Source organism: Procambarus clarkii, chromosome 33, assembly GCF_040958095.1.
Source record: "Procambarus clarkii isolate CNS0578487 chromosome 33, FALCON_Pclarkii_2.0, whole genome shotgun sequence".
In the NCBI taxonomy this organism is placed as follows: domain Eukaryota; kingdom Metazoa; phylum Arthropoda; class Malacostraca; order Decapoda; family Cambaridae; genus Procambarus; species Procambarus clarkii.
This window is the reverse complement of record NC_091182.1, coordinates 28495641-28506490: the sequence shown is the minus strand read 5'-3', so window position 1 is coordinate 28506490 and position 10850 is coordinate 28495641. Positions and strand designations below refer to the sequence as shown.

Here is a 10850-nt window from a genome sequence, read left to right as displayed (position 1 = left end):
ACACCTCGAGGCATATAATGCCACGATAATGTGTCCCCAGTGACAGCCTCTCATGCTGCGAGATGGGGACATATGGCCAGCTGTGTGTGTGTGTATTTTTGTTTATGTTTTAGAAATGTCTTTACAAATAGTGTGGTGGCTGTTTACCTCCCAAGTTGTGGGAGTTAAATAGTTGATATATAAGGGCTGAGACAAGCTACATGAAAGGCTAATGGGTATCGCACAAAAGGTTTTCAATAGGGAACTCATGAGTGAATGAAAGGGTTGTAATTAATCAAATAAATGGCCCCTGTGTGTTTGCTTAAATGTTTTTTTTTTTTTAAAGATCTGTTGACTCTTGTCAATTATATAATCCATGCCTAAACTACTGAGCTCCTGAAGTGTGTGTATATATATATATATATATATATATATATATATATATATATATATATATATATATATATATATATATATATATATATATATTATATATATATATATAATATATATATAATATATATATATATATATATATATATATATATATATATATATATATATATTATACTGTCCAGCCCAAGTGGTGGTTGAGCAGAAATTCCTATCTACACACAGGAATTTCCCAGCAAAGAGGCACAGGGAAGCTCAACCAGATAGCAAGATAGTGGTGGTGAGGGGGAGGAAGAAAACCCGGTTAAGCATTTTGATGTTGCGGTTACGACGAAATCACAAACATAGGTGATCCCTAGACAAGATATCTGGATGGGATATTCTAGACCCGGAATATTATGTGTGGGTGGGCTCTCCTAGAGATGGACTAGAGAATATTTTAGCAACATGGACACCATTGAATCTAGAAATAGGGAACAAACCCAATAATTTGCTCCTAAGGACTTAGTGACACTGTTGACGTAAAGAAATGAAGGCAAGCAATTGAGTTAATTACGAGCAATAAAAAGATCCGTATCATATGTTGCATTTTGGACTACAGGATGAGTTGGTAGTGAATGGTACTCCTGATTAGTTGTTATCCACTTCCGACTGCTGGACTAATATTGTAAATCTAATTTCGTTGACATTTGAAGAAGATACAGTGGTAAATAAAGCGTGTTTGTTACGGGTAGCCGTCATTTAACATATTTGATATATTTGACAGGATTAAATCCAATTGAGGATAAAGGTATGGATGTGTGCTGTGAAGAGAGGGGGTTGTGGTCCTCTTGGAAAGGGAATTATCATGAGAAAGCATATTGATTGATGAAAATTAAGCCACCCAAGAGGTGGTATGGGCATGAATAGCCCGTAAAGGGGGAGAAAGCCCCATGCCATTACACTATATAGCACTGTGAAGGGATAAGGATTTGGGCTGAGACATGGGGAGGGGGAGGGGAGGGAAGGAAGGAATGGTGCCCAACCACTTGGACGGTCGGGGATTGAACACCGACCCGCAAGAAGCAAAACCGTCGCTCTACCGTCCAGTCCAAGTGGTTGAACTGGAGTGCTTCAGTACCTGGGAGTATCTGTTGGAGTGGAACTTAAAAATATATTTGGTGATTACAGATCACCTGGATGAATACTGACTTTAGAAAACAATTACCGAAAGCTCAAATTAGATGAAATTCATCGTTTTACATTGTTATAACATTTAGAGAAAAAGATGCAATGAAAGTCCTTCCCAACAATATATAAAAAATTCACTTGTGATATCTAACAGGATATCATATTTGAGGGATTATGAACACTAAGACGTTTTGGAATATAAATACTATTATTGCACCTCTTGATACTCTTGCAACTTTTAAAGAGTTAAGCGTGATTAATTTAACTCTGATTACAGTCTGATCGTGTGGTGAAGAAAATTTAAATACCATTTTAGTGGGGGGAGTAACTTAGAGAAATAGATCACTATGATGAGTGGACTTGACGAATGTATTGAGATGGTTTGGGCAATTTCAACCAGGTAAGAACGGTTTTAGGGATCGAGTAGGAACATCCCCTGAAAAAAAGGTAGGCTAGAGATGCGGAGAGGAGAGAAAGCAGCTGAGAAAGTATAAGGGAGGAAGGTAGGTGTGTGTGTGTGTGTGTGTGTGTGTGTGTGTGTGTGTGTGTGTGTGTGTGTGTGTGTGTGTGTGTGTGTGTGTGTGTGTGTGTGTGATGTAAGATCGAATGAGTGTGAAAGAAAGCAGGCAGTGTGACCAGCGCACACAATACGGAAACAGAGCGGAGGCACTTTGCAACAAAGCAGTGAATGTTTTTTTCTAAATCAGAGATATGATCATTTACGAGGAGAACCATATATATATATATATATATATATATATATATATATATATATATATATATATATATATATATATATATATATATATATACTTACTCATGATGCCTGTATATGATGTTTTTTACAAATATCTACCACCTTCCTTCGATATATTGCTTACCTTCTAACCACTGGGAAGTACCCATTTATGCATGAATTCTACACTGAAATATTTATGTCTGCCTGTTAATTATGGACTAATGTGAAATTTGAGTTAATGAGTAAATCACCTTGCAACCGGAGCCTGAAACTTTCAACATAGTGTTAAACAGGAAAATCAGAATTTGTTCCGTGTGATAATTGAGAAAAAGGGCGCAGCGAAGCCCATGTTATAAGGCAGGCTCTGGCATATATTAGGGGCTGCAGGGTTCAGGTGCCAGGAGGTCAGGTCAGAGCCCCACAATGGTGCCAGGTCACGGGGATCAGTGACATAAAACACCTGAGTACCAGTTCGGGTTGCCTGGGCAAGCAGGTATTGTCGTTTTATGTGCTATTGTGGTCACGCTCATCGAGAGAGGCGTTTCATTACCGTCATTCATAAATTCGAAATGATGTGAAATTCACGTCAAATCTTGTGATGCCATTTTTTTTCTTGCTTTATTCAAAATTAGCTGAATGGCGTTTCTCCTACTCGTCAAGGAGAGTCAAAGACGTAAACACTGGGTTATTTTATCAGATTTTACAGTGTTAAATCTATATATGGAAGTTCTAATAAAGTCTAAGATGCCTGTTCGATTAGCCAGATTTGGAAGGAAGCTGAGTGTTAATAAAGATTTAGTCAGAATTCAAAAAGCTTGTTTTCCATAATTCTACCGTGAAAAGACAAATTTATTTGAGAAATTAACAGATGTGACTCGATTATATCTTAAAAAACATGTTCGAGTATATATATATATGAACAAAAAACATGGCTCTGGTATATCTTAAGCATTACTCGAGAATATTTAATACATGACTCGAGTAAATATAAAAAGAACATAACCCATTATATGAGTATATATGAAATAAATAGAAAATGGGAGGTGGGGGGGGGGGGAGATGTTTGCCCAAATCACAGGGAGATTATAGCAAGATCGAAAATAGGTTTATTTAAAAAAAAAGATAAATTAGCTATTAAAAAGAAACTCTATTATAATTACTGCTATTGTTCTCTCGTCTGCGAAGCTGCTTGTTCTTCCCTGCTGGAAGACATATACAGCTTCATGCAAATTTATACTCCTCTGAAGCTTTTGTATTTATTTTACAGGTTTTAGTAAAAAAAACGAATCTAAGTAATAAAAATACCTTTATTGACGAGAGCCAGAGACAGAAGTTGTAATTACCCCCTTGTACAGTGAACAGTTTCTTGGAGCACTGCTGGCTAAGCTAAAGTCGTGTATGTGGTACATTCTAGTGCCCGAATAGGGGGAGGGGGAGGAGGAATTCAAGATAGAAACCAGGTGAATCCAGGGATAAATTCAAGTCCAGGCAAGTGGGTAATCAAGTTGAAATCAAGGGGTGGGTGTACAAGTCGAATCACGGAGGGGGAATCCAAGTAATGTTAAATGGATGGTCCTTAATGTAGTCAAGAAGCAATCCAGGTGGAATCAAAGAGGGAATCCAATTCGTGCCAAGGGAAATCCAAATGGAGCCATATGTTGACCAGACCACACACTAGAAGGTGAAGGGACGACGACGTTTCGGTCCGTCCTGGACCATTCTCAAGTCGATTGTACTCTTCTCAAGTCGATTGACAATCGATTTGAGAATGGTCCAGGACGGACCGAAACGTCGTCTTCCCTTCACCTTCTAGTGTGTGGTCTGGTCAACATACTTTAGCCACGTTATTGTGACTCATCGCCTGCATATGGAACCATATGGGATTTCAGGTGGAGTGAAAGGGGAATCCAGAAAATAGAATTCAAGTGGAAACACGAATGGATTTAAGTGTAATCCGAGAGCCCCCATAAACGAGAGGTAAGTGGAGGATTAGAGTGAATCTTGGGTGGAGGATTAGAGTGAATCTTCGGTGGATGAGAGAGAATAGAACAACTATAATTAACAACGTAGAGGCGCTATAGTAAGACCCGAAGGTGCAACTAAATTAGAAAATATGAAGATTCAAGACGGGAGAAAACGAAGTGGAGGAGAAGTCAAAGTGATGAAAAGGATTTGAGGTAAAGCCGGGTAGAGAATCTAGAAAGGTTCGATAGGAGAATGGTACAAGTCAATTTAAGGGGCGGTGTAAGTCGATTTAAATAGGGGGGGATGGTTGCAAGTTGATTTAAAGGGGGGGGGGGTTGCAAGTTGATTTATAGAGGGATGCAAGTCGATTTAAAAGGGGGTTGCAAGTCGATTTAAAAGGGGATGCAAGTCGATTTAAAAGGGGGTTGCAAGTCGATTTAAAAGGGGGTTGCAAGTCGATTTAAAAGGGGATGCAAGTCGATTTAAAGTGGGATGCAAGTCAATTTAAAGGGGGGGGGTTGCAAGTCGATTTAAAGGGGAATGCAAGTCAATTTAAAGGGGGGATGCAAGTCGATTTAAAGGGGGTTGCAAGTCGATTTAAAGGGATGGTTGCAAGTCGATTTAAAGGGATGGTTGCAAGTCGATTTAAAGGGATGGTTGCAAGTCGATTTAAAAGCCAGTGCAACTGAAGGTTCGTGAACCCGGAAGCCTACAGGTGAAAGAGTCATCATATGTAAGAATGAAACAAAATAATAGGAGTATCCCATTGCGAAAACCCATTCAATAAAACAGGCGACAAATTGCTTTAAAGCCAGAGAGAAGTGGAGAGTGCTTTAAAGAAAGAACAGATGGTTGCGTGGAGAAAGCGTACTTTCTGTTAGGCGGACGCCAAGGAAAAGGGACGAGAGGGTTGTGGAGACCGAGAGAAAGCCGACATGAAATCCATTTATAGCCGGACTGAGAACACACGGAAACCAGAGATGGAATGATCAATTAGAACACAACAATGACCCAAAATATCAGAGATATTGGGAGAGGGGGAGTCAGAGTGATAGGGGGTAGATGTAGGTATATATATTGAGGGGTAGAGGGAGGTATATTTATAGAGAGGAAGATGGTTGAAAAGAAGGGAAAGAGGTCGAGGGAAAGAGAGAGGGTGAGAGTGAGAGAAAGATAGAGCAGAGGAGAGAGAGAGAGAGCGAGCAAAATAAATGCAGATCGAGATGAGCAGGCACAGAAGGATAGAGGCAGATAGGCAAATAAAAGAGAATGGGGGAGAGAAAACAAATATGCAGAGACCACTGAAGAAGAAGGGTCTAAAACACACACACACACACACACACACACACACACACACACACACACACACACACACACACACACACACACACACACACACGGGCGAGGATTAAGTGCTCAGATAGACAAGATAACGTAAAATAAGTCGCACGTAATCTTTCCCCATTACGTGAGTACTTTTCTTCATTAAGTACTGTGGAGGGCATATGAAGAACAAAGAGATAGGCAATGAGGGAAAAAGATGAAGTTATCACAGAGGACAATGCATGGTAGATGCAAAGATGATTCGATACAAGGGAGAGGTAACAAGAGACTGATATGGTGATGTAGAAGAAAGAAGGAGAGTGATAGAAAAGACGTCTTTAAGAAGATGGGAGGCCACGAAATCTTGGCGACACAAAGATTAATGGAAATGAAGTCGACAGATGTTTTTGATAGCGAAAGAGACAGACAGACAGACAGAAGGGGGGTGGGGGGACAGGTGTTGATATCACTTCGTTAAACGTTGGTGTCACAGGTGTAGGTATTGATCACATTAGGGCAGGTGTTGGTGGTGCCAAAGGAGCAGATATTGGTGGTGCCAAAAGGGGTAGGTGTTGGTGCCAAAGGGGTTGGTGTTAGTGCCACAGGAACAGGTGTTGGCACCACTACACACCTGGGGGTGGCAGGTGTGTAGTGGTGTATCATCATCACAGGTTGATGACCCGTGTTGCCATCAACACAAGTCATGTGTTGATGCCACATATGAGTAAGTCGGGTATTCATGACAACTCTACAGTGCTATACCATTCAGCAGACACGTCTACTGCCTAATGTTGTTATTAAATCTCTAGACAACTGTGCTAATTATATACAAAACATAAGGCATTACTAATACATATTTATCTAAACCTACGAGTGTGTGTGTGTGTGTGGCTGCATGTATTCATTTATACATACATTAATATACATACAAACTCAAACATATATTAACTTTTTTGCTAATTTAAAATACTAATAAACCCATCACATAAATTACATAGTATTCTAACTATGGCACAAACCTATTGACTAGAATAACTACCAAACACAACATTAATTTACAGTAAGCTATGTTTCTGGGCCCACATTGGGTCCATGCATATATATATATATATATATATATATATATATATATATATATATATATATATATATATATATATATATATATATATATATATATATATTGCAACTCATATTCAGGGAACAAGCAACAATGTGTCTCATTCTTAAAAGAAAATAAAAATCCTGCCAGATAAAATAATGGAATCTAGTTCCCCCAAAATCAGTAAATTTTTGTATGAAATTCTTACAGTAAAACATTAAAAATCAATATGAATCTTTACAGTATGACTTTCAGAAACAATATGAAACACTACAGATCAACTTTGAGAATCAATATGAAACTCTACACTGTTAATTACTTTATGAATATTACAATTAAGAAATTCCACAGTAGATCTTACATAATCAATATGATACTCTAAAATTTACTCTCATAAATCAGTTTAAAACTATACTGTACAGTATATTTAGTATGCAGGAAGCCCTGGTCTTGCCTCTCAGTGGAAATTTAGTTACGTTAATTCAGAATTAAATAGAAAAGATGTTGAGGGCTTATCTTGTATTTCCAAGATAAGCTGTAGTCAGCATATGAAAACGTTCTCAAGCATTGTCCTGATCAGTTACAGATTTTATAAAACAAATGTAAATTAAATATTTTTTGTTACGTTTCATATATTGTTTTATATGACGATTTGCATTTACATATGTGCATTTACATATGTGCGAGGGATCAATCCATGAGAGACGTCCGACATATTAATTCACAAAGAGTTACTACTCTCAATTCTAATTTCAAACTCATATAAACAATGATAGAGACTAACATTAGTATCATAAGTATATATATATATATATATATATATATATATATATATATATATATATATATATATATATATATAATGAATGTAGATAAATAAGACCGTCTCTTGCTTCAAAGCTGAATAACATTTTAGATTATCATCAATGTAGGGAGCTTCGAGAGGCAGCTCATATTGCATCCAGACTCTGGCTGTGTCTGTCTGTTCTCTCGCTCCTGGATGCTTGTGGTTGCTCTCCATAAGGCCGCTAATTGCTTCCCATGAGGTCGCTACTGGAAGCTTGTATAGCTACTTACAAGCAACCGCGAAGGAACACGCAACAGCCAGAGGGAACATAAGTGTAACCCCTTACATAGGCACAATTAATAACATGTATATATACTCTGTCTCATGCCAGGAACACAATTATGTCGTAGAGACCACCAGGGATGAGATGCGGTTAGATTTGCATGGTTTTAGAGAACACTGTAATGGACTACACTGTACTGGATTACACTGTTTACGTCCCTGGTTCACCGCCAGCTTGGGTTTCTTGGTTAACAAAAGATCACTAGTTATCACGCATCTAATCTTGACGTTGTACGTGTTCGTTTTAGGGAAACGTTCAGTATATATATATATTGCTGTGGTAGGTTATCCTTTGGCGCTGAATTATGTACAATTATACGCCAGGAAGAAGGGGGAAGGGGAGGGCAAACACACGAAAAAAACTTGAGCAAACTTTTTCATATTTTTTTTCAATTTGCCTTTGACTCTGGTTTATGCTTTGATATAGGAGTTGAGCCTTGAAAATGGTCATATATCAGAATAAAACACTGTGCTGAATATGTCAGTTTCTACTTTCTTGATCTTTATAGATAGAAGGTAAGAATTACAATAAGCTGTTGGGGAACTTTGTTGTGCTAATGCTTTAAATTAATCTGCTTTCTACGAGCACAACTTGAAGTGTTAAGGGAGTATGTAGCTTAAATACGTTGGTGGACTTTTTGTGGTCGTTTAACACAGGTCGTCACAATACTTGCAGCAACGAGCCAGTCGTTGCAATGATACCAGGTTATTAAGTTGGTCGTTATCTGGTAACCGAAAGAAAAAATTATCTTTATGAAATGTCGTAAACCTTGTTAATATATAACTCTCAGGACCACAAAGTCTAGCAAAAAGATTTTTATATATAAGAAACCTTACATTTAAAGCACCAACCAAAACCCATCATCATGTTTTCCAGGTAAACTCAGTAAACTGTCTCGTGCTGGTACGTAAACTTTTAACTTTGACGTTCAGCCAAAGCTTCACGTTAGTAAGTCTCACAGGAAAACAGCATTCACTTCCCTCGTTATCATCGTGATGTATAGAGCCAATTTTTCACTCAACCTGGCAACAACATTCCTTTGTGAACCAATAAAGTTATCAAAAACGAGGAAAAAATTAACATGGATAGACTATCACTTGCTGGTATAAACGTACAAGAATGAGCACGAAGCCTGTGATAACGGAAGTCATAAAGATCAGTAAAGAGCTCCTCCTTCAGGAATACAAGACATGTCTCAGATTAAACTGAGAACCTCGAGTGCCCTACGACACAAGGGGCGGGTGCTGGCTGTCACCCCAGGTGCGAGGAGGGTCATTCCCCAGCAGGAGAGCCATGGCTTCCGTCTCCGACATGGGTGACAGGTACGAGAACGTCTCAAGATTGTCCTGGAAAACGCCTGGATCTGCAGGGTTACAGAGAAGTGTGACAAAGTCGGATTCTTGAGTGACGTAAGCAGGGGGCTGCTGCATTTTGTTGGAGATTGTGGGGTACTGGTTAACCTGCGGCTGCTTAGGGCTGGTCGAGGCCTCTTCCAGGATGCTGGAAAGCACCCAGGAGCAGGTGTCCTGGTGGGCGTTACCATCCAGTATATCCTGGAGGGATCGGATATAAGCCGAGGCAAGTCTCAGGGTGGTAATCTTGGTCATATCCGAGGCGGGGCGGCGACTACACACCCAGGATGGCAGGACGCCCCGCAAGCTCTCAAAGGCCGTGTTGATCTGCCGCATGCGGTACCTCTCCCGGGCATTGGCCGTCTTCCTGCGGTACCTGGAGAGCGGCGGAGGCCGCGGCTTGTGTCTCAACGAGTCCTGGAGACTCCACTCGCTGTCAGAGCGACGCCGGGCCTGCAGGGAACGAGGCCGCAGCTGGTACTTCCCTCCGGACGAGTTTCCACCACCTGTAATGTTTACAGCGTCGCACCGCGGGGTGGAGTCGGCGACCTCAGCTTCGCCGTTATTATTGCTGTCCACTAGTTCCTTCACACTCTGTAACTCGGCCACTGCACTCAAGGGACTTTCCATCTTCGCCATTTTAATGTGTGTTATCATGTTTTCAACGCAGGTATTACACTTCTGTTTACACTTGAAGTTCAGTCAAGGGAGTTCTGTATCGCGTATTTTTCACACACTCACACACTCGCGGTATGGAAATGTCATAGATTCGCGTTGTGGTCTTGTCGGTCACTCGCGCTCATCAAACTATCTGAAAGCAAAAAAAAAATCACTTAGTATCTGCGCGACTTTACATTGAATTAGATTTAGCTTACTTGAGATTCGACTCATGGTAATCAAAATAGTGTTCTCGCTACAACATTACAATCTAAAACTTCATTTCGAATGGTTCTTTTGAAATGTATATAGATTTATGTGAAGCGGATACAAGATTCCTTCCCAAGGGAGGAAAATTTCTCACCTAATGGGGAGAGACCGAGGGAGGGAGTGAGAGAGGTAGGAGAGGGAGAGGGAGAGTGAGAGAGAGAGAAGCAACACCCCGTCTTGTCCGTACCGCTGCTGGCAGCCCACTGAACATCTCTCGCTCTCTCTCTCTCTCTCTCTCCCTCTCTGGGTATACCACTATTTACACACTTTACCATAGTGTCTTCCCCGAGCGAAAATATCGCCTTAGGTTGACCCAACCCGGTATTTTAACACCCCAGGTTCGTATCCCAGGGGGTTTTGGAGACCCTGGGGGGGTTTTGAGGGGGGTTCTGGGCACGTGTGTTCACAGCTTTAGTCAGGTATGTCGTAGCAGCTTTGGCCTTGAGTGTTTTGCAGTTCTACTGATGAAAGCTTCGCTCAGGTGTTGCTTAAGAATACACCATGTGTATAGTAAACTATACACACATGTGGTATATTTTGGGTTTAGAATACACATTGTATAGTTACCACCACATGTGGTGGTTAGAAATTGATTTTGAAGGGGTAAATAGTTATTAGCTTTAATATAACATTTACAAGTCAATATGATTTTAAAACTGAAGATGTTATATATATATATATATATATATATATATATATATATATATATATATATATATATATATATATATATATATATATATATATATATATATATATATATATATATA

The 10850-nt window shown here is 39.6% G+C and overlaps 1 protein-coding gene across 1 annotated transcript; it reads right to left on the bottom strand.

Moving 5' to 3' along the window:
- Window positions 1–3574: 3574 nt before the first annotated feature.
- LOC123765241 (transcription factor 21) lies at window positions 3575–10277 on the bottom strand. Its single transcript, XM_045753736.2, has 2 exons — window positions 10175–10277; window positions 3575–9964 (listed from the first exon to the last, which is right to left on the bottom strand). Exon 2 carries the CDS (start codon window positions 9808–9810, stop codon window positions 9025–9027), a length of 786 nt encoding a protein of 261 aa, XP_045609692.1. The 5' UTR covers window positions 9811–9964; window positions 10175–10277; the 3' UTR covers window positions 3575–9024.
- Between the last annotated feature and the right edge of the window lie 573 nt (window positions 10278–10850).

Coding starts and splice junctions, on each gene's coding strand:
- LOC123765241 (XM_045753736.2), bottom strand. CDS start 9,810: ATGATAACACACATTAAAATGGCGAAGATGGAAAGTCCCTTGAGTGCA.